General features: G+C 36.0%; 2 protein-coding genes across 4 annotated transcripts; both read right to left on the minus strand.

Annotated features, from left to right (window-relative positions):
• Positions 1 to 912: 912 nt before the first annotated feature.
• On the minus strand, positions 913 to 5294 carry LOC142539688 (uncharacterized). Of its 3 annotated transcripts, none has more exons than XM_075645308.1 (6): positions 4906 to 5294; positions 4401 to 4591; positions 4220 to 4281; positions 2300 to 4105; positions 1883 to 2003; positions 913 to 1757 (listed from the first exon to the last, which is right to left on the minus strand). In XM_075645308.1, exons 2-6 carry the CDS (start codon positions 4555 to 4557, stop codon positions 1120 to 1122), a joined length of 2784 nt encoding a protein of 927 aa, XP_075501423.1. In that variant the 5' UTR covers positions 4558 to 4591; positions 4906 to 5294; the 3' UTR covers positions 913 to 1119. The 3 variants fall into 3 exon arrangements, with proteins under 3 accessions (XP_075501423.1, XP_075501425.1, XP_075501424.1); XM_075645310.1 differs by lacking the exon at positions 4906 to 5294 and adding an exon at positions 4795 to 4809; XM_075645309.1 differs by lacking the exon at positions 4906 to 5294 and adding an exon at positions 4719 to 4809.
• A 5523-nt stretch (positions 5295 to 10817) lies between these two features.
• LOC142538338 (uncharacterized) lies at positions 10818 to 11507 on the minus strand. The gene has a single exon (XM_075643680.1). It carries the CDS (start codon positions 11505 to 11507, stop codon positions 10818 to 10820), a length of 690 nt encoding a protein of 229 aa, XP_075499795.1.
• Between the last annotated feature and the right edge of the window lie 13950 nt (positions 11508 to 25457).

Genomic DNA, 25457 nt, shown 5'->3' on the forward strand with positions numbered 1-25457 from the left:
AACATAAAAGTTTATCGAAAACCCAAGTTTAATATATTTTAGATTTTCCAACCTAATGTTTAATATATACTAGTAAAAGATGCACATGCATTGCATATGCTATTATTATTTTTAATTTGATAATTTGATCAAATAATATTAAATAATTAACACAAAATTATTTTCGATTTAGAAAGTTGTTCGGTTTAAAAGGGAAGTTTTGTTTTGATTTTTTTCTATTTAAAATATGGAGTGAGTTGGAAAATTTTTTTATTAGAATAAGAAGGATAATTATGGAATTAAATATTTTGGTGTCCTCAAAGTAGTTATTCTAAGGCCCTCACACTTAATATAATAGTATATATATATATATATATATATATATATATATATATTAAAATCAACTAGGTGAAGAAGTCAAAGGGTATGTAAAATTATATATCGGAAAGCGTAGAGCACAAAACAAGCGTGCAATGCTCAACGTTGTCTTGTCGTTTAGCCAGCAAAGTTTTCGGTTGTAGCTAACGTGTATCAAAGTCAAAATAAATTAAATTGTCATCCAACGTAATGGGTTTTTTAAACTAAATAATATAAAATTTTAAAATATATGTAAATTTTTTGAATTAATCCATAGTAAATAAATTGCAGTGCAGTTGACATTTACTGAAGTAATGGGATATATATCATTAATTTTGGTATCAATTTGAACGGATAATAAAAAACTATATTATTATTTTTATTATTGTTGTTGATTTTGTTGATACGGCTATTTTAATATTTCTAATGTTATTATATTAATTTATGTCACATTATCTATTGTTATTCAGATTATTAATATTATTATTCTTAGTTTATTCTTATTATTAATCATAATTTAATTGATAATATTTAATGTGTATAAATTAATAATAGTACTTAAAAAATGGACAACAATTTACATTGTGAATGAGGGTTTAAGGATGTTACATTTGATTGAAAGGAACCACAAATGCTAACACTGTTAAAATCAAACCATCCAAAAGAAACGAAACATTCACAGTTATGAAGATATTCATAAATTTGTTCAATCAATACAACAACCTGTTTAGAACTTGTCAAGATTAGAAAATCAATTTGTGACAAGAAGGATCCATTCAGCCTTCAAGGATCAACCACAATCTCTTCCACCAAATTTTGAAGCAAGTGCCTACTGATCTCCACAGCTGTCTCGAATCGCTCCGTCCCAAATCGTGTCCATTCCGTGGCAGAACAACTCATCTCCCTCTCTATCAAATCGTCGAAAGCAAACCTGCTCGATTCCTCCCATTTTCTCATATCCTCAACTATGTCCGAAAAAACCGTTTCAGTGTTCAGGCAAAGTGGCAATTGTCGGGACAGTGTGGTTCCCAGCTCAAAGTATTTACCAAACCTTGAATCAAGATACTCTATGATCGAATCCAGCGCAAATGTTCGAAGCTGATTCGCCTCTTTACTATCCTCAACGCCAAGGGAGCAACCAAAATTCATCCAAAGAACGGTTGCAAGTGTTTCGAGATCCTCCACTAGCAAATGTTTGATAGAAAAATTTATTTGTACAACTGAACCCGTAGGAGCTACATTTCCAATTGCCAACTCAGCATTCAAGATAACATCATTCGCATGGTCGAGCTTCGTACCTTTCAATCCACAGTTAGCAAGGTTCAAGCATCGAAAAATTTCTGAAACATTGTTGGTGATATTGGCAACCAGTTGTTTACTTGTATTTGATGTGTTTGTGGAGGCCAAAGAATCCAAATTCTCTGCCAACATGATTAAGATCGTTCGTTGAAGGAGTCATTAATAGATTCAGGGTATTATAGCATTAGAAAATGAAAATTGTATCAAAAAACTACACTGACAGGACAAAAAAAATAGGCATCCTCACCAAAAGTATCGCCTTGACTGCTGGAAAGACTCATATCAGAAGAATATGCTTCAAGCACGGATCCCGGACTTAGGCGGTCACTTTCAACTAGTTGATCGACCGATCTCTTCCCTGTGTTAGCCTGAGTAAATAGATCGAACGAAACACGTGGAGTATAAGTTGACAAAATATGTGATTAAAATTACAACAAAATCAATTGAGGTTCTTGCATATGTTCCAAAATTAAAGGCCCATGCAAAAGTTAAGCTCTATTTCTTTAGTCAGAGACACACTTCTGTTTAGGGGTGCACTTTCTCAAGGCCAACTTATGTCATGAAGAATTTTAAATGAAAGAAGAAACCTGAATTACATTTAAAAAAAGTTTGAGAACTTATGGCCCATTGTTTTTTTGCTCGAACTTAAAGTATTTATGCTTACCTGATAACTAGTAGAAGACTTTGAGCAATGACCTAGAGAACTAGTTTCCCTCTCGGACATAACTGGAGATTTATCCTGCTGGAACGGTATTTCCGAGGTTAAGGCAGTTATTAGCTCCTGCAAAATCATAGCAGTGGTTTTCTTAGCTTCATTGCCTCCAACATTGTCACTTTGGCATGTCAATTCCTTCAATTTTTGTTCAAGAAGGACGCCTAAGGCATCTCCACATAGAGGGAGCGGCTTTTCAAACCTTTTCTTTAAATCATTTTCATTTAATCCTAATGAATCGTAACCATTAGCAGAATCGTTTTGAACCCTTCTTTTTGTAACTGCAGGAAATCCAGGTTTCGGCTTTGATGGAGAATTAAATCGAAAAGAAACAGCAGTATGGTCCCTCTGGCCACTGCCAACTCTTCTTTCCTGCATGCCAAGCAATTCAGTTCTACTTCTTTGGCAGTTAACAGAGTGAACATTTGCTCCCATGTCATTCCCAGAGATTGAATGAGGAAAAAGATAAGTGTGCTTATTAATGGTAGAGCTCAAACCTGAGCAGTTTTCGCCCTGTCTAAAGATATTATTAGGTCTCCTCTTTCGTTCTTGTAATACCATATCATTCTGTCTGTTTTCAATACACCTTTCGATTTGAAATTTCTCATTGCCCATTCCAGCACGTGATCGCGACCTAGTAAGACCGCTTGAACTTTGATTCAATGGAGTAAAATTCCTTGTCTCACTGCTGGAATATGACGATGAGACCTTATCACGTGACAGACTGTCTAGTTTTGACCTGGCAGGGACTGAATTCCTTAGCCACGAAATCTGATTTTGGTTTTGAGTCATGTGGTTAGAACTACATGAGAGGGGCTCATCCATCCGAGGCTCACACGCCGGTCCACTGAATGAAATTTTCTCTGGTTTATGCCTAACACAAGGTCGTTCATAGCCCGTGAATGGAGCCGTGGCTGATGGGTAATCTTCTGGCAACTCGTCTTCTAGTTGTTGATAAAATGTTGGCTCCCCTAGCTTAGTTTTTTCTGATCCTTGACCAGAGAGACCTACACAATGGGATGGCGGTGAGTTAAAAATGAGTGGCTGTTTGATGACACATGTTCTAGAACCCAAATTATCCATACAACGGCCACAGTTTGGGCAAGACTGATGCCCCCTCGAAGCAACACTTGAGAATCCGGCGGAATCCTCTTGTTGGCTTGATAACGCTTCTGGTACTTGTCCAAAACACTTTTTGTCCAAAACACTCTGGCGTCTAGGAGAATGGTGCCAGGTGTTGGAATAAATGAGAGAAGATTTAGACCTGCTGTTTTGTAGACCGGGTTCCAGAATTCTAGTCGCTGCACCAATCAACTTAGATGCATTTTTCTTGGAAAGATTTATGGGACTTTTGACTGGAGTAGGGAGCTTGGGATGATGCTTTTTCGATTTCAATAAAACATTCTTAAATGGCTGTGTCTCAGCCCCGAATGGATTCAAAGGCAGCCGCTCATTAAAGCTTGTCTTTTGAAGCTTTTGAGGCCTCAACTCAGACTTACTTCCACTTATCTCTGCATTCAAAATTCCCCCCTCATGTTCACGCTCATTATCCACGAAGTTCTCTGGTTTATAACTTCCATATCCAGATACTTGAACGATTTTTGACTTCTGCCTCTGTAATACTGGCATGGATTCCAGACCCATGAGCCTGGCAACCAAACCAGGAGCTCTCATATCATGCTTTCGTTCAAGGTCAGCAATGGTCGATCCACGATTCTTCTTCATATTTGGGAAACCGCCGCTATTCTCATCAGCAATCTAAATCATTGCACGCAGCAAAAAGAATACTTGAGCTAATTTTTCTAACAGATCATAACTATGTAAGCAGTATATAACATTGCAAAACATTCAGCATTAACAAACTATGCATACCAATCTATGTTTAGAGTGATTCTCATCTCCCCCGTTTTTCTTCGAACCTTGTTTCAACCGAACTGAACATCAATTCAACACGAAGAACGAGTGATAAATAAATAAATAACTTTAAAGAGTTTCGACATTGAAACAGACGACATATGCGGAATATCTGTCAACAATGTGCCAAAACACGAACCTGGAGGAAGCAATTTCTTGGAAAAATGCTTCTTCTTTGAAAACCTGCGGTTCCAATCAAATAGTTGGAAGAAAATGCCCACGCATCCTCCCGTTCCCTGAGGCTTCTTCTCCACAATAGCCAAAGATGAAGTCGTCTTCTCCATGCTATCATCCATCTCTCCCTCTCAACTCTAAGAATAATCAAGAAACCTGTTTCTCACAAATCCAGACCATTATTCTCAACAAAAAAACCAGCCGGAAAATAATCAACCATCCAAAATCCCTTTAAACGAATCCTCAAACGAAAAAAGAAAAGGAAAAAAAATCAATCGGCCACCTTTTTTCCTTTTTTTTAAAGGCTCACATTTTTTCCCTCTCCCAGAAAAGTGTTCGAAAGGCAGTGAAAGAGTTACCCAATTTGAACAAAGCTGTAAGAAAGACAAGTTCCATCCCTCGAAATCACACACTAGAAAACAACACAAAAAAAGAATCGGTAAATGAACAGTGGAACTCCAATTATTCACCTCATTTCACGCGACGAGTGACTGTAAAAACCCATCTCTGAGACTGCATCAAACGCACAGGGTGCTAAAAAGAAGGCAAAAAGATTGGCCGGTTCGTACACATGAGAGGTGAAAGCATAAACATCATCCGTAATACAGAATGCCTAATAGATAATAGCTACAAGGAGAGATTCTAGATAGTACACAAATGTTTTTCCATGTCTTTGGTGAACCCGAGAAAAAGCAAATGAGATTGAAGGGATTTTGTTTCTTTGTTCTTCTGAGCAGCTGGAAAAGGTGTGCTGTGAAAACGGCTGTTCTGTGTATTTTCAGTGGAGTGGGGGGGTGGGGGGTGGGAGTAGGATAAGGGGAAGATGGCGCAGGGTGAACCCCCCATGCGCACTGTTCCATTTAGGTAGTCCCCTCCCCTGTTATAGACGGCAAACTTGTAATTTTGTAGCAATTATCTTTTAGATAAAATTTGTTCGAAGATATAATTTTAAGATAAATATTTTGTTTGCTTTATTAAAAGTGTTTTTTTTAATAAACATGGACCGAATTTCCTGAGTAAGTACGTTGAAACGATCTCACGAATCTTTATCTGTGAGATGGATCAACCCTACCGATATTCACAATAAAAATAATAATACTCTTATGCATAGTTTGGTACACATGATAGGATAAACATGTGATATATAATATAAGGATAAATTAATGATAAATAAGATGTAAGATATTATATTTAATGTTTGGTATTATTTTAGTAAGAGTGATTAATTTTATATATTATATTGTAATGACAAAATTAACATTATCATAATAAATTTTATAAGTCGAGTCAAATATCAATTTTTAAGGTTGATCGAGTGATACTAATAATTTTATTGAGATTTATAAAAATTATTTATATAATTATCTCGAATTCATTTATATAATTATCATATTATATAATATATAAAAATAAATAAAAATATGTATTTGATTTTAATTTTTACCTACTAGCATAGATTTATAAAAATCATTTATAAATTGATGGTAATTAAGTCATTTGTAGTGTAGTTTATCATTAAATTAAAATTATCACATCTAATAGAAGTGACATTTTATTTTTCTAAAAAATTATTTATCAAGGGCCCATAATATTATCATGAGCTTTTTAAAAAGATACCAAACATTGGATAAGGAAGATTATTTATCAATCACTTTAATATTTTTCGGGATCCCATTTTTTAAAAGCATTGAATAAAATGTATATGTTTATGTATTAAGTTAATTTTGTGTGAAATTAAAGATGTTAAAAGATTTCGTGATCCAAAATTAATGTTTAAAGTTCTATTTTATTATATTATGTTTTCTTCCAAAGGTAATGCAAATTTCAAGTCTTTGTCCAATCAAATCTATTATACAAAAATCTTTCTATTCATTCTATGCTTTCAAAGAGTTTTAATAATTTTTTTTAAATGATGGACTTTTGTGGAGTTGATAGATTTTTATTGACTTTTATGAAATCTCATAGAATTGTAAAACAAATTTCATAAACTCTTATAGACTTTTTTTCAATATTTTTGTAGACTTTTGTAAACTTTTTCATAGAATTATGTGAATTTTGTAGTTTATAATTGTGATTTATTTTTTATTAATTTTTTTAAAATAATTATTGGACATAGATAACCTCTTCAATTTTAAATTATTTTTTTTATTTATGAATGTAAATGAATTTTACTTACTTAAAAGTTAAATCAATTTAATTTGTGAAAAACGACAAATGAACTATCCAACTTATTGAAATCAAATTTTCAATTCTTTATGTCAATTCAACATATTAATGAATAATTTTTTATAAGTTCATAATAAAATTTTATTAAAAGAATACTCAAAATAATAAGTAGTCTTTTATAAAAAAAATATAATCATTACTGACAATTTGATCAGCATCGTTCTACATTCCATTGGCTATGATATCCCTCCATGCATTAGCATTTGCTCGTTGTTGTTTTTGAGTATTAAATAACTGATCAAAGTCGTTACCTTCATAAACTTGTGCTGATGAAGACAATTGAGCTTCATTATCTAGTTCAATTTGAAATTCATCAAATTGACACTTCTTTCAAATAAAATTGGGTAATATAACACATGCCAATACAAGCCCTGTTAGGTGAGAAAAAATACGGAATTTTCGGTATACCGAGATTACCATGACAAAAAAATATTGAATTTACCGAATTTTAAGTATACCGAAGATTTCGATACAGTACGGTAACAATACCGAATTTTTCGAGACGGTAACGATATCCAATTTGAAAATTTTGGTATATACCGAAATACCGGAAAAATATACAAAAATTTTAAAATATATAATATTTTAAAACAATAAATTATAAATTTTTTTAAAATGTAAGGTTTTTTTGGTTCGGTATACCGAAAATTTTGGTATAGTATCGGTATGAATTTGCTTATACAATAATTTAATATATAGATTAACTAAAATTAAAGAAAATAATTAAAAATAAAATGTTATATAATAATTAATAAAAAAATTAAAATTTAATTATGTTTTTAAAAAGTACAAATAAAAGGAAAAATAAATAGATGAGAAAAGAATGAAAGTTTGTATTGAATTTGGGAGATTTCTCAATTAAATGTACATCCAAATCTTTAGGTTGAATCAAAGATTTTTGTTGACATTTTATTGTTGTACCTTAGGCTATAATTCTTGTACTTAATAGAATTCCATAGAGTCATGAAAAGTCTATTGACGTTTTGAATACATATAGACTTTTGTAGAGTTTTTAAAAGTCAAGTTTGAATACCACATGACTTTTTAAAATTTTACAAAAGTTTACATTGAATACCACTAAACTTTTATGGAATATATAAAGTCTAGTTTGAATAACTCTAGACTTTTAAACTCCATAAAAGTCATTAAAACTCTATAATTAATACACCCCTAAGTACTTCTCTCAATTCATATATAATCAGCTTCTACGTCTTTCATCATATTTAATAAATAAATATCATATCATAAGTAAACTCGAAAATAATTATGATATACATCTTATCAAAACTATATATTCATGTAAATCAAATTAAATCAGAAACCTGTGTTGAAATTTTGAGCCTACGTGGCATATATGCTCGATTGTTACCTCGAACTTTCACGTAAAATATTAAAAGTAATTATAATTTTCAGTCAAATTTTAGAAAAAATAGTAAGAAGAATCTGAGTGTGTGTGTGTGTGTATATATATATATAACTGACAGATAGATTAGATATTTATTTATAAAAAAAATATATAATATATAAAAATGGTGGGGAAGTGGGAAACTGGGGGGGAAATTGAGTGTGGTTTTGAGCAAACGTTAAGTCTACGTCTGTCTGCTAACTTGCGCTGTCGCCATGTGAATTTGTAATTTATGGAAATGTGGAGAACACCGGCGAGTGTGACGTACGCTCCATCTCGGATCGGCTTCGATGTTCTAGGAACAGGATTTTCAAATATCAACCTGTCTAAAGTACATGTTTTAAAGGAAAATTGTCTTTGACCTATAAAACCGACTGCCGGTTGATTTTTGCATAGATTTTAATGTTAAGCCGGACTAGTGACTTTCCCCTTGTTGTAAATCCAAATACAACTATCTAAAAAAAATCCAAATTCCGCAATAACATAATCCATACACTATTAATATCTATCGTATATTGATATTTACTACAATTATGATTTCTTGTTATCTCTTTTTTTCTCTTTGAAAGTGTATAGGTGTATTTTCACAGCTTCATCACCTCGTTCCGGCCCTCGGAGGGTCTCCTCCGTCTTACGGATTAATTAGACAACATCTTGCTTCGATCACCCTAAAGAATCCGCGGTCAATGCCTAAATATACATGTATGTGTATGTGTGCGTGTCCATTCAACAATTATCCTTAATTCTCAATGTTCCTTCTAAAGTAAATCCTCCCTTCTTCCACGAGATGTTTGTGGGTAATACCATTATATTTTTATGAAAGTACACTTCATGTATTGTGACTTGAAGGATGAGTATATGTTACAGTCATATATAGGAGGAGACATTCCATGTGTTGAATAAAGAAAGTTTGTACATTAAATTAATTATGGACAATAGGGGATAGCGACACATCGTGTGTGTTCCGTAAATAAAAGTTAATTTGAAATGATAGGAGATGATATTAAATATTTAAAAAATGTTATTATAATATAGTGGATAAACGTTTGCTTATTTTTTTAAAAAAAAATATTTAAATTATATATATCTTCAAAAACTATAAAATAATTTAAAAAAATTAGTAGGTCTTTTGTGAGACGTTTTCAAGAATCTTTATTCCTGAGACGATCAACTTTGCTCATATTTATAATAATAAGTAATATGTTTGACATAATAAAAAGTCATAGTTTTTCATGGGTGTCATAAATCAGATATTTGTATCTCAAAATTGAATCGTGAGATGGTTTAACAATTTTTTTATGAATAATAATAATAATAATAGTATACCGTGAAAATTTTGAAAATTAAAAAGGATGAAAGAGAAATGTAGACATGTTAATCCAAACAGTGGATGAAGACCGGAGCGCTACCAAATAACAAGGCCAAATATGTACCTAATAAGGCCCAATCAAATCACAGATATTGTATGGGCCGAAGTTCGTATTCAATCGTGGGCTACTGAGATTGCCTACCAGATCAGTGGAAGAAATACTAAATAATAAAGTTTATATTCATGTTTTTTTAAAAAATATTAAAAAAAAAAACCTCTAATTTTTAACTCATTAAATCTCATCTTATACTTATACTATGTACAAGAATCCGCATGGTCAATTTGTTATTTTTGTCATTTGTTCTCTGTCAAGTTTCGATTGTTCTAATATTGCCACCGATTTTTATAATTATCATATTGCTCAAATTATATTATAAATATATTATATTTTGTTCCATGACGATTTACAAAACTACTCATACCACACGAACTAGTCACAAACTTGATGAAAATAACAGAACAATTTTTTTCAAAAACTGAGTATAAACATGAAACGCGTGCATGGCGACGACGTCAGATAAAAATTACATGCATCGTGGGACGAGAGTGGAGGGATTTCTGCATACATGTAGTATATATTACAAGCTTTGTCAATAAGGACAAGTATTCAAGATAACAACAACAACAATAATAAACTTGTTCTATTTTATTTTATTTTATTTAAAAAAAATATCTATATCTGACTAATTATTTCTTAAAATGTCATGAGGTTATCTGTCGCAATTCCCTCGGTAAACAAATCGTCGTGGGCCTATGAGAAATACCCTTGCTTTTGGACCGAGTTGTTCATATTTTACGAGTGACCAATATCATCATGTGTGGGGGCCGGATCAAGAGTGTAGCTTTATCCATGTTAATAAATAGTAAAAAAAATTACCTCATTAGATATTCTTTGATTAATATTTGGTAAACTTCAAAATAAAACAACAATTTACAAATCACGTTAACAAAATAAACCACAATTATCGATTTTCATGCAAGATGCAGTATGATTATATGAAAAAGTGTTAGCATGGAGAATTAAACTTTTAACTATTAGCCAGACGTTCAACTCTGTCCGTAACTTGGACACCTAAGGCGGATTAACAGTGAGTGTGATGACATAATGACGGGAAAGAACATATGCAAAAAAATATTACATCAACAAAACAATATTACAAGTGCAAATATTCAGCAAGAAAAGACAACTATTGAAAGAAAATTTCACTTTATTTTTTGTTTTTGATTGTTTGTTTTTGTTTTTGTTTTTCCCAATTCTTTCTCTAAACATGTGGATTGTGTTGCTTCACAGAATCGAGAAGTTGGGCCAGATTCAGAATATCTGACAGTAGAAATGGAAATCAATTCAAAGTATCGAACATGAAAATTACCCATGAATTTAATCACTTTTTATTCCTCTTATTGGTGCCACTTTTATTAAAGATTGAACCCAAACCAAAGAGATTCGCCGGAGGAACGTTCAGGACAGGATGGATTTTAACCCCATAGCAATACGAAGCATGGTTACTCTTCTTCAATGGCAGCTTCTGCTGGCTACAAGACGATGATCTGACCAAGCTCTGCTTCATATTGCTCGGTCGTTTAACGTTAGTATTGGAGCCTGTCGACTTGCTTCGAGACAGGAACGGCAACGAGCACAAACCCCGCCCGTTGTGCCCGCTGCCGCCGTTCAAACTCGTTCTGCACTTGAACCCCCAGAACGATGATTTGCTTCTGTGTTTCTCTTCAGATTCCGGGATGGGTTTTCTTGTTTCCAAGTAGGGAGTTGTGTGCTTGCCGTCAGGCGGCTGAGGTGGCGGCGCCGCGGCTGTCTTCACCGGCGGATGAGGTGGAGGCAGTGGTTTCTTGATTTGGATGGGGAGGATTTTTCCGTCGGAGAAAAGCTCGTCGGCGGGGGAGGAATTCTGGCCAAAGCTTTCGTTGAAAACGCAGAAATCGAAATCGATGCTGGAATGGTTTGATCGAAGGTATCGTTCGATGGGTACCACGTTGTTTGCTGAGAGATCGTGTGAAAATGAGATCCGGGGACTTATTACCAGGTTGGGGCTGTCGGGGAAAACTTCGAGCGCCATGTAAATTTTTTACCTGGAGTTTGATTGATTGATGGGGTGGGATGTTTTTGGGACCAGGGGTCAAGATTTTGAAGCCAGTTGGAATTTGAAAGGCCAACAGAGATTGGATTCTTTGCATGGAAATGGAAATGGAAATGGATAACTATCAAGTGTGTATTTTCTTGGGATTAAATAAGAGGGTTACAAATTTAATTTTGAAGAATAAAAATACTGATATTTACGTTCCAAAATTTTATAATCACACGTTATTTTCGACAATTGACGTAACTCGAACCTAATTATTCAAACACTATGACTCTTGTCTCACGAATTTTTCTTGTGAGACGAGTTCAACTTTACCGATATTCACAATAAAAAGTAATACTTTTGACATATAAAGTAACACTTTTTCATGGAAGACCCTTCGGATTGAGCTGACATCCGTTACGGTCGACATTCGATTAAAAGAATCTCCGTTCCAAAACCGTACGCGAGATTTTCATCTCATACGGCTCCTTCCTTAATGTGCATAAGAAGAATAATACACGATGAATATGTTCTCATTATGGACTGACCAGGGCTAGTGTTTTTACTATAAATCTCTAGGATCCGTCTCACAAAATACGATCTATGAGACCGTTTCACACAAATTTTTGTCTTATTTTCCAAAAAATTTAAGACTTGTTGTATGCATGTCTTTTTAAATGAGTTCACTTCATATTTTAATTGAATTTATGCATAAAACAAACAAAATTAATTAGAGTCGCGGTAATCTTAATAGCGTGTGAATATATATTTTCGTGGACCTGTAATACAAACAAACGAACAAAAATATATATGACTTATTTAGCATTGAATATTTTATCACATGTTAATTGAAATTTTTTTTTTATGACAAATCTATGAAGTTGAGAATATCTACTCTAATATTTACATTGAAGATTTTATTACGATCGACAAAATCTCAAATTTGAATAATATTATTCTTTTCCATTGTGAAGGAAAGCAAAAGAAGATCAAATAAATTAAAAGCTTGAAATGATATAAATAAAATAAATGAAATAGAATGGGAAAAATTACTAAATAATAGGATTGATTATGAAAATGCATATAGTCTAATAAGAACATGAAATAATTAAGTGAGAACAAGTTAGATGATATCCACGTACTAGATGTAAAATTTCATCATATCAAAATTGTACATCAAATATATGATTGTTATATCAGCGGTGCTCATATAGTTGAAAACGATAGATTGATAACATATCGAAACTATATATGTGTGAGATGGTCTCACAGGTCATATTTTGTGAGACGGATCTCTTATTTGGGTCATCCATGTAAAATTATTACTTTTTATGCTAAGAGTATTAGTTTTTATTTTGAATATCAGTAGGATTGACTCATCTCACAGATAAAGATTCGTGAGACCGTCTCATAAGAGACATACTCTACATTCAATAGTTCTTGAATATAGGACGAATAATTAATATAGATAGTTGAAATTCCACATGTTAGACATTGATCAAAAGAATGACTTCCTTCTTAAATAGATCAACTACTTTCCAAGAATCAGTGGCGTTGCATAAAATTAAAGAACTTAATTGAATGTATCATTTAAATGTGGGTCTGAAAATTGTAAAGTAAATTATTTCTTACAACCAATGGATTTGAAATGAATACACCATAATTGAAAGCCACGTGGTTGTATTTATGTATAACACAAATAACTTGACGTAATGTAGGGTTTTGGGGTTTGTTTCAACCTACCCGTGCAGGCAGTGCCTGCACGGGCAATGAACGGCCCGGATCACTCCACATGAGTGATCCGGGCCCACCTCTCTGTAAAAAAAAAAAAAAAAATTGGCTCGAAAAAATTCGAGCCGTTGGATCGACCCCTGCAGGCAGTGCCCGCAGGGGTAGGGTCGACCGAACCGGGTTTTGGGAAGATTAATAAAGAGGAAAGCATGTTTCTGCTTAATGCATGAATGGAGGATATTCATGTGATAAAATAGGGAGACACGATGGGTCATATAAACAAACAAAAATCATTTGTTGGAAGGATTATGCGACCACATTTCGGAATTTGAACTCTAGACAAAAATAAACCCAGACTCAAAGCCACGTCACATCAAATAAAATAAGTCTTATCACCCTTGAAAATGATTTTATGGTAGAATATGTAAATATTTGATTGAATTTAATTTTTTAACCAATATCACATACGAACTGCTCACAAATGATTTGTTCAATATTTTATTTGACCAATGTTATTTGCAAGTTATTACATTAACTCAAAATTTTATCCACTGCACATTAAATAATAGCAAATATAAGTTGTCGTGTCATATAAAATATATCTTATTATATATATTTTTTATTGTTAAAGTACAAAATATTGATTAAGCATCGCTGATTAATTTCTTACATTAACTACCAACAAAATCTTGTACATCAAACACTAAAAATAAGAGTAGGTTTCTTGTGAGACGGTCTCACGAATTTTTATTTGTGTGACGGGTCAATCCTACCGATATTCACAATAAAAAATTAATACTCTTAGCATAAAAAGTAATACTTTTTTCATGGATAACCCAAATAAGATATATGTCTCACAAAATACAATCCATAAGACCGTCTCACGTAAATTTTTGCTTGAAAACAATATCAACACCTAGGATGATAAATGATTTAAAGGATGAGTACTCACGTGTTAGAACCTCCAGTGTTGCAATCATTACCAACACTAAACGCTGATGAAAAACCATAAAAAAAAATGGATATATAAAATATATTTATGCTATATTTATCGAAAAATTTTCTTCAATTCATTTTCTTAAAGAGCATTAATTATAAGCTTTTCATTTTTAGTATCTTACACATGCGATATACGATATATTGTTTTATAAAATTAGTTACTAAAATCAATAAGTACATGTGTTTGAATAATTATTTATTATTATATAAAAATGTTTATAACATTTGAGATAAAACTAAAAAGAGTATTGATACCCCATGGATGAGCCCATTACCCTTGGCCCATCCCTAGCTCAAAAGGAAGACAAGCCCATCAAGGGCCCATGTATTCTCATATAAATACCAGGTTTGAGTGTTCAGTTATTGGATTCACTATATTATTTTCAGCAGCGCCCTTAGCTGCTCCCCCATATATCCTCAGTCTCTGACTTGAGCGTCGGAGGGGCTACGCCAGGATACCCTCCTGGCCCCCTCCTAACGGTCTTATTTGTGATTTCAGGCCCAGGGTAATTTTGGAGCCCGTGTCTGGATTAGTGACGCTTGCGTGGATCGGACCCTAAATTTCCCGTGAGTATCACTTGGCGCCGTCCGTGGGAACACTTGAGTTGAGACGTAGAGATGGTAGGCAAGAAAGGAAGTAGAAGAGTTACCTCGGCATCATCGCGTCCTCAGAGGGGACCCGAACAATCTCATGTTGAGACAAGACAAGAACAACCGCATCTTGAGACGAGACATGAACAACCTCGTCAAGAGGCCAGAACTGAGCAGCCCATCCACGAGACGAGGGTCGAGCAAACCCATCCCAATGAGAATGTGGGAAACTTGACCCTGGAACAGCTGGGCCAATTTATCACTCGAACAGTGGATGAGGCCATGAAGAGGAATCAAGAGTCTATGTTTGCAGAAGAGCAGGCCGCTCGCCAGGAGCGAGAGGAGAATGTGAAGGGCAGTCAGAGTAGGGTGGAGGAGACGCGACCCCTCCCAAGTGAGGAGAATCCGGAGATGGAGGAGATGTGGAGGGAGATACAGATGTTGAGGCAGCAGTTGGGAAGCAGAGCACCGGCACCCAAGAGAGGAAGTCCCTTTTCACTAGCCATTTTAGAAGAAGAACTTCCTCCAACTTTTCGACAGTCGAATGTGGGAGAGTACGATGGACATACTGACCCCGAGGAACACTTGGGGAGATTTGAGAATGCGGCCATGTTACATCAATATTCAGATGGAGTCAGGTGCAGGGTGTTCCTGGGCACGTTGGTGAGGTCAGCCCAGCAATGGTTTAATACCCTGCAGCCCAACTCCATACAGTCTTTTGACGATTTTGCTACAGCTTTCTTGCACAGATTTGCCAGCAGCAAGAGGCACCAGAAAAATTATTTGACCCTGTTCGTGATGAAACAGCAAGAGAATGAAACTTTGCGAGAATTTGTCCAGCGTTTCAACAGTGCAGCGCTGGAAATACCAGCGGCTACCCCTGACATCATGATAAGTGCCTTCACACAAGGACTGAGGGGAGGGGAGTTTTTCAAGTCGTTGGTCAAGAAGCCTCCGTTGAGCTATGATGATCTGTTGGCTCGAGCTGAGAAATATGTAAACTTGGAAGATGCCCAACGGTACAGAAGGATGGAGAGCCGGCCCGGAGGAAGTAGAGTTGAGGGAGCGGAGAAAGGAGGAAGGAAGAGGGGTGCGGGGGAAAGAGAGGAAGACAGAACTAGTAGTAGAAGACAATTCTCATCCCATGTTCCCCTAGATAGGAGTCGGGACGAGGTGATGGAGGTGAGGGAGCCCGCGGGGAGGTGGGAGAAGTCGCGAAGGGTTGGGTACAGTGCTAGATTATCTTCACGGGATAGACGAGAAGGATCCTCATTAAGGAGTCGACAAAGGTCTCGCTCGCCCCCTAGGCGTGGTCAAGGCCCTCCATGGATAAATCAGAGGATGGGTGAGCAGAGAGGGGAAGGTGGATGTCAAGATGTCCCTCAGGAGCTCGTGGAACCGAGGAGGGGAATGAATGAGGATAACCACCCTACGAGAGGAATGATTCATATGATCTCGGGGGGTGCTACTGATGGAGACTCTGGGCGAGCTCGGAAAGCACATGGGAGAAAATTGGAAAACTTTGAGATATATAGTGGTGCAGACTTACCATAAGACCCCGTCATCAGCTTTGGGCCGGAAGACCTCCGGGGCGTTGTGCCTCCACATAACGATGCCTTGGTGGTGACGGCCACCATTGCCAATTATGATGTGACAAGGATATTTATTGATAATGGAAGCTCCGTGAACGTCTTGTTCAAGAGCACGTTGGATCAAATGAAGATGAGAGGATTTGAGTTTGAGCCGGTATCCACCCCGCTGTATGGGTTTGCAGAACACGTCATCTTGCCTTTGGGTCAGATTGTACTTCCCCTATCCTTGGGGACTGATCCTCGGCGGGTAACAAAGGTGATAGCCTTCACTGTAGTAGATACCCAGTCAGCGTATAGTGGAATTCTAGGACGACCAGCCCTGAAGGATTTTAGAGCAGTAGCTTCCAGTTATCATCAGAAGCTTAAGTTTCCTGTGGGAAGAGGAGTTGGAGTCCTGTGCGGGGACCAAAAAATCGCACGTCGTTGTTATGAAAGAATCGTGAAGGAAGAAGAAAAGAGAAGTCACGAGCATTCGCATGGAAGCTTGAGCTCAGTCTTGCAGTTGTAGAGTCATTCGGAGAAGCTTCAAAATGGGTAACTTTGTCCTGTGGAGGTACAAGAGGAGCTGAGAGGAAAGTTGGAGAATGCGCTGGGTAAGGCTCTAAAGAGGCATGGGAACGCTTACCACCTTAGAGAACATCTTTACTTCATTTTTGATGTATTTCGTTCCTGAATTTGTCTTACGTTATCAGTTGATATTTAATAAAGCCAAGTTCTTATATTAAGTTCGTGGTTGTTCTTGTATTATGAGGATTATATGAATTTTATTTTACCTGCTTAGGCTGCGCCTAGTAGAGGAGAAGAGTGGGGGGGGAGAAAAGTTAAATTTTTCCTGCTAAGGCATCGCCTAGCAGAGGAGTAGAGGCTGAGGTGGAGAATATTTATTTTCCTGCTAAGGCATCGCCTAGCAGAGGAGCAGAGTCGGCGATGAGAGGAGCAGAGTGGAAGAGAAGAATTTTTATTTTCCTGCTAAGGTATCTCGTAGCAGAGGAGTTAGAGGGTGGGGGCGTTGAATTTTATTTTCCTGCTAAGGCCCGGCTTAGCAGAGGAGTTAAAGGGTGGAGGTGTTGATTCTATTTTCCTGCTAAGGCCCGGCTTAGCAGAGGAGTTAGGAGATGATGAGGTGAGAGTTTGATTTTTCCTGCTAAGGCCCGGCTTAGCAGAGGAGTTAGAGGGTGGAGGTGTTGACTTTATTTTCCTGCTAAGGCATCGCCTAGCAGAGGAGTTAGAGGGTGGAGGTGTTGATTTTATTTTCCTGCTAAGGCCCGGCTTAGCAGAGGAGTTATGAGATGATGAGGTGAGAGTTTGATTTTTCCTGCTAAGCCCCGGCTTAGCAGAGGAGTTAGAGGGTGGAGGTGTTGACTTTATTTTCCTGCTAAGGTCCGGCTTAGCAGAGGAGTTAGAGGGTGGAGGTGTTGACTTTATTTTCCTGCTAAGGCATCGCCTAGCAGAGGAGTTAGAGGATGGAGGTGTTGATTTTATTTTCCTGCTAAGGCCTGGCTTAGCTGGCTTGGCAGAGGAGTTAGAGGATGGAGGTGTTGATTTTATTTTCCTGCTAAGGTATCACCTAGCAGAGGAATTAGATGGAGGAGTTGAATTTTATTTTCCTGCTAGGGCCCGGCCTAGCAGAGGAGTTAGAGGGTGGAGGTGTTGAATTTAAATTTTCCTGCTAAGGTATCACCTAGCAGAGGAGTTAGATGGAGGAGTTGAATTTTATTTTCCTGCTAAGACCCGGCTTAGCAGAGAAGCTAGAGGGTGGGGGTAGTGAATTTTTATTTTCCTGCTAAGGCATCACCTAGCAGAGGAGCGGAGTTTGAGAGGAGAAAAATGTTATTTTCCTGCTAAGGCATCGCCTAGCAGAGGAGAAGAGTGGATGAGGAGAATTAAATTTATTTTTCCTGCTAAGGTGTCACCTAGCAGAGGAGTTAGAGGGTGGAGATGTTGAGTTTTTATTTTCCTGCTAAGACATCGCCTAGCAGAGGAGCAAAGTTTGGGAAGAGAAAAATTTATTTGGTTAGTCGATAACAAAAGATGTTTACGGGGAGCAGAGTTTACGGGGATCGACCTGCCCGGTCAGGTCGCGGGGATCGACCTGCCCGGTCAGGTCGTGGGGGTGTGGGGGCAACGCCCCCATAATTTTTTCAGAAATCACACAACCATTCGCAAGGGAATATATCAAAATTCTCAACGTACTGGACGAGCGCTCGATGCGTTGGGCGAGCGTGAAGAGGCGAGCGAGTGGCTGCGGGCTGAGCGGGTGTGCGAGGCGAGATGGGGGGCGCTGGACGAGCAGGCGCACTTGGGCGAGGGTGGAGCGGCGTGAGGCGTGCTAGGGGCGTCGGGCGAGCGCTTGGCTGGGCGAGCGTGGCGCTCGGAGGGGACGAGCTCTTGGCTGGGTGAGCAGGCGTGCTGGGGGCGCCGGGCGAGAGCTTGGCTGGGCGAGCAGGCATGCTGGGGGCGCCGGGCGAGAGCTTGGCTGGGCGAGCGTGGCGCTCGACGAGGGCGAGTGCTTGGCTAGGCGAGCGTGGGCGCTCGGCTGGGCGAGCTTAGGCGAGGGGGCGAGGTGGCGAGGGCGAAGCTTGGGCGAGGTGCTGGCAGGCGAGGGGGGCGAGGGGCGAGGGGCGAGCGTGGCGAGGAGCTGGCGCGTGGGCTTGGGCGAGCTCGGCTGGGCAGGGAGACGGCGAGGCAGGCGAGGCGGGCGTGTGGGCCTGGGCGAGGGGCTAGCATGGCACCCAGCAGGGCGAGCGGGAGGATGGCGAGGCGCGACGCGCGGGGCTGGGTGCCTGGGCGAGCGAGGGGCTCGGATGGGCGCTCGGCAGGAGACGAGGGGCAGGGGGCTCGGCTGGGCGAGCTCGGCAGGGCGAGCGGGAGGATGGCGAAGCGCGGCGCACGGGGCTGGGCGCTTGGATGCGTGGGGCTGGGCGAGCTTGAATGGGGTTTCGGCGAGGGTAGCGAGGCGAGGACTCGGGCATGGGGGGGGAGAGCTGGTGAACGAATTGAAGAGAAAACTATAACAAGATTGCGATATGATTTAATTTGTTTCCAAATCTTTGGAGACTGACAAACGACCGGAAGAAAATACACAACTCGTACCCGGTGACCCGAGGACAACACATCTAATCGAACTTTGAACCTACGATTCAGTTCGACTCGGGAGGGGAGACTGGTGATACCCCATGGATGAGCCCATTACCCTTGGCCCATCCCTAGCTCAAAAGGAAGACAAGCCCATCAAGGGCCCATGTATTCTCATATAAATACCAGGTTTGAGTGTTCAGTTATTGGATTCACTATATTATTTTCAGCAGCGCCCTTAGCTGCTCCCCCATATATCCTCAGTCTCTGACTTGAGCGTCGGAGGGGCTACGCCAGGATACCCTCCTGGCCCCCTCCTAACGGTCTTATTTGTGATTTCAGGCCCAGGGTAATTTTGGAGCCCGTGTCTGGATTAGTGACGCTTGCGTGGATCGGACCCTAAATTTCCCGTGAGTATCAAGTATGATCATCGTTTACAGTAAAATTGATTTATTTACCGTTATCTTGCTATCTTGGTTGATGAGAACTCTTAATAAATAAATAAAAAAGAAAATAAAATTTAAATTTATATATTATTTTATCAATCCAAATTTTAAATAATAAGTAGATATTTTTCAATAGTAAATGAAGTTTTAACATCGCATCCATTTGCATTCTCAATCCAAACGGAAGTTAGTTTTCAACATAATTATTATGACAACGAATGATATTCTAAGCCATACTTTGATACACATGATAGGATAAACATGTTATATATAATATAAAGATAATTTAAGGATACATAAGATGTATGATATTATATTTAATGTTTGGTATGATTTTGATAAGAGTTATTAACTTTATATATTAGATTGTAATGACAAAATTAACTTTATTATAATAAATTTTATAATTTCAAAGTTGTTGGTTGAGTTCATATTTCTTATCTATTCATGTGCCGACAAAACTTGCATGATTTATTTATTTTTACCTAATTTTATATATTATATAATATGATAATTGACTCCTTGATTTTGTGAGTCAACTCAAATATCAATGTTTAAGGGTAACGAGTGACACTAATAATTTTATTGATATTTATAAAAATAATCAATATAATTATCTCGAGTTCATTTATATAATTATCATATTATATTATATATAAAAATAAATAAAAAATTATTTGATTTTAATTTCTACAGATATTTATAAAAATCACTTATATAATTATCATCTAATGATACTAATTTAGAACTTGATCATATATAGGGTTTATGTTTTTTATATATTGAGGGCAATTAAGTCATTTGTTGTGTTTTTAATCATTAAATTAAAATTATCACATCTCATAAAAATGATATTGTATCTTTGTATAAAATATTTATCACATGCCCATGATAATATCATGAACTTTCTAAAAAGGTAACAAACGTGGGATAAGGAGAATTATTAAGCAATATCTCTCTTATCCAGTGTACCAAACTATACTTAACATATTAAAGTGACTAATTTTCATTCTATCGCATAAAAAACTATTTTAATATATCAAAATAATATATTTGTTATCAACTTTTTTCATTTATTTCGTAATATCTTTTTTTTTTGTGAGTCAGAGAAGAATCGATTTCGAACATGATATCTCATCTTTAATTTAAAACATTGATATCAGATGGAGTATATATCATCTCTGCTTTGGATTTTGATCCATCTTTATTCAACCAATGACAAGATATGTGTTGTGCAAGTGTTTCATTTGATGGCCCATAAAAAAACTTGTCTTTTGAACTTATTGATAAATTGATCAAAATGAAATGAAACACCAAAGCACAAATTCCTCAATATTGACCTCAAAATCTAATTTCAAGCTTTTTCCCAACATAATTTGGTGGCTGGGTCCATTTATTCTTGAGGCCGTATTTCTACATGGCCATGCTTTGTTTCCTCGTCTATATCATACATGGAGATATTAATTTCCAAACATATTTATTAATTTTTTTTGCCGATATTAGAATATTATTTTGATTTACTTATATTTAACTATTTTTTGGAATTGTTATTTTGTTAATATTAACTTCGAATTTTAATTATTAAACTTGTTTGTTAGTTATTTGTATTTTATTTTAACGGTTATTTTTATAAAAAAAAAACATATAGTGTTGAGTTATTTTCATTCCTTAACAGACAAAAACTTGTGTTAAACGGTCTCACGAGCCGTATTTTGTGAGACGAATCTCTTATTTGGGTCATCCATGAAAAAGTATTACTTTTTATGTTAAGAGTATTACTTTTTATGTTAAGAGTATTACTTTTTATTGTAAATATCGGCAGTGTTGACCCGTCTCACAGATAAAGATTCGTGAGACCGTCTTACAAGAGACATACTCTCATTAACAAATACAATTAAACTATTCTATTTTATAAAATTTGTGGACATGATAGAAACCGTCGAGGAAATACAACAAAATATGTATATTCATTTTTGCCCCTCCATTATGGACAAATTCACCAAAATTGTAATGTAATATCTCACCATTTCTTATAATTATATTTTGATTCTCATTTAAATACAAAATCAAATTAATTATAAAAATATTGTACAAACACGCAACGTGTCCATCGGTGTACTAGTTTTGATTATTCTTCTCAAACGGAGACTTGTTTTTTATTTCTATTAAAAATATTATTAATTTCAAGAGACATGATTTTTACCTATTTTTTTTATCAAAAATAAAATTATCACCCGATAAAAATTTCAACTTCTCTCAAAAGATACAATGCATTTACTTTTTCCTTCGATTTCTCTCTCTTTTTAAAAATAAAATAAAATAAACAATATCTTAATTTGACCAGAGGTACCTCTTTCGACGGGCTCAAACAACAAGGACCAACCCACGGAGCCCAGTCCGCCAGTACCCAACTAGCCCGGTCCGCTTGCATCGACCTATCCTATGATCTACACGACGATTATATTTTAAAATCAATATTCCTCACCTTCTGGAGTAATTGACTTGGTGAGATCCTTGGTTATGTTTTCCTTCGTGCATATGCAAATTTTATTATGTTTCGAGTTATAGGCTTAAGTTCAAGCTACTATGATCCATGTTTTTTATAGTCGAAACGATGATCGAATTAGTCTATCTTAAAATAATAGTTCAACTAATCGAACCGAAACATTGTTATGTTATATAAAATAATAATGTAATACAATGATAATATATTTAAAATTCTAAAAATCTTAAATTTATATATATGAATAATAATAAAATATATATTTACCAAATTTTAAAGTCTAAACAACAGCATACATATAATCAAATATAAAATGTAATTACATATATATCTTAAACAAAAATTACAAATATAAAAAACTTAATAATAATAAAATTAGTATTTTTAACAAAGTTCAAGATAACAGTGTATGACAAAAAATTAATTGTAAATATAAGAAAAAAATGAACTCTAAAAAAGATTAATTTTTTTAAAAATTATGAACCAATTTGAATGATTTTGACTGATTTGACCGTTAAAACGATTTTTAAGTATAGTCTGGATCGGACCAATGATCGGTTCCCGAATGAACCTATAGAACGAAATGGTTCGATCCGATTTGAAAACATTGCATCCAATGTCGTGACTCGTTGACCTATTACTTATTTGTTTCTTTAAATTTATATTAAATAGCTTATAAATTTGTTTTAGCTTTTACGAGCTTATAATTTATAACGTATTTTTTTAAAAAAAATAACATGTTAAAATATTTGAATAATTTTTTTAAAAATTATAAAAACTCTCAAGACCGTCTCATGTTCAATTTAGGAGAATATCGTTTATCCGACCCGACACATAAAAAATATTATTTTTATGTAAAAAATATTAATTTTCACTTCAGACATACATGTTTACTGCATAACACATATATAAATTCCTGAAATCGTCTCACACAAGATCTACTCGAAAAATATTCATGTGTTTGATATTATAAAATATTTTTATCAACAAAATCACCAAGAAAAACATAAGGTGATGATGATACATATGGGGTGTTATATAATTTATGGGGATTAGGGATTGATACTCACGGAAAATTTAGGGTCCGATTTCAGCAAGCGTCACTAGTACAGACACAGGGTTTTGAAATTGTCCTGAGCCTGAAATCACGAAGAAGACCGTTAGAAGGGGGCCAGGAGGGTGTCCTGGCGTAGCCCCTCCGACGCTCAAGTCAGTGACTGAGGATATATGGGGGGAGCAGCTAAGGGTGCTGCTGAAAACAATATATTGAATTCTCAACTAAACGCTCAAATCTGGTATTTATAGGAGAATACCTGGGTCCTTGATGAGTCTGTCTTCTATTTGGGCTGGGATGAGCCAAGGGTAGAGGGCCCATCCATGGGATATCAGGGATATATTGATTGTTTTAAAAATATTAAAATAAGATCTTGTTTATCCATTTTATTTCGACAGAATCCAATTTTTTTTTTTAAAAAAAAAACACCATGTAAATTGAAATTCTTTTCCTGACAGAGAATCTGAGCTTATTCATTTCTTCTCGACATAAAATTTATGCATTTATTTTAAAATTTATTACGTTATATATTATTTGGTTCGACTTAATTAAAATTATATTAAAAATTAAATATGCTTTTTTATGCTTAAGCTTTGATCAAGCACTTTTCAAGTTGTAATTCTGAATGATCTTCTATAAGTCTTTGGTTCTATATTAATGCTTCATTCAAGCCTTCGTTTGACCTTAATGCTTCAATTAACCTTGGTTTTTATCTTATTGCAATTAAAAATATCCATGCTTACAGATAAGCCTTCTAATTCCATATATATTAAGCTTACAAATCCTTGTGGACTTGATGTCCCTTTAAGGGCATCTGATAAGATAGAAAAAATATTTGTGGATCGAAATTTAGTTGCTTGAGGAGGGTAACCCCATAATTATTGAAGTGGTGGGCAGTGCATATGCAGAGGAAATATTACAAGCAAGTGAACAAGATGGAGAGAAGAGGTTAAAAGAAATCTTGCAATCCCTATTTACTGGACTTATGTCAGTCAGAAATATTGTGATATCTGAAGTAATATCCAAGTTGACAAGTCGACTGAATTTGAAACGGGAGGTATGTGGAAATTTTTCTTGTGCTGTTTTTTCAATGTATTTCTATACACTTGGAAATGATATCTGACAACATGATTATATTTTCATCTTTTGGCCTAAATTTGTAGTCATCAATAGAATTTATTTTCTCATAGGTGAGGGAGTTAACAGAGAAGGAGGAGCTTGTCTCACGGCTTGAGAAGCAATATCCTGGAGACATAGGTGTCATATCTGCCTTCTTGTTTAATTATGTGAAACTTAATGCCGGTGAAGACTTATACTTGGGAGCTAATGAACCTCAAGCATACATAGCTGGTGAATGTGTTGAGTGCATGGCAACATCAGACAATGTTGTCCGTGTTAGAAAATTTTCTCAAAATTTCATGTTTTTTACGTATACATGAACATGATAAAACTATATGCGGAAATAAATCGAGTATTATCTCCGGCCATTGAAAATTATTGATTTATCTGCTTTTCCTCTCGGTTGAAGCCTTCTAAGCACTCCACCCTCTCTATAGATGGTGTATATTTCTTATGAGGTGTGTGTGCTTAGGGACCTCAATCTTCTCTATTTATAGGTATCTCATACCATCAACGAGAAAAATCGGGAGTCTGAATGTCAAAAGAAGAAACATGTACGCATCTCAATTTTCTAAAGTTGAGGTTGCGTATGCAAGTGTCGTCAAAATATGTAGGCAATGGCCGTCGCTAATTCCTACACGATACTTCTTTTAACATGTGTCATATTTTTCTTACATTCTCCCACTTGACACATGTATCTCATTTACTATAGGAGAAAACACAATACATGAATCATGGCGATAAGTCATCTTAAAACGAATATTATCTTCCATGTATTACAATGTATTATATCTCTCAAATAACTTAATGAATAAATCATATATTTATTCGAGG

The sequence above is a fragment of the Primulina tabacum genome, chromosome 3 (genome assembly GCF_025594145.1).
Source record: "Primulina tabacum isolate GXHZ01 chromosome 3, ASM2559414v2, whole genome shotgun sequence".
NCBI classification, from domain to species: Eukaryota; Viridiplantae; Streptophyta; class Magnoliopsida; order Lamiales; family Gesneriaceae; genus Primulina; species Primulina tabacum.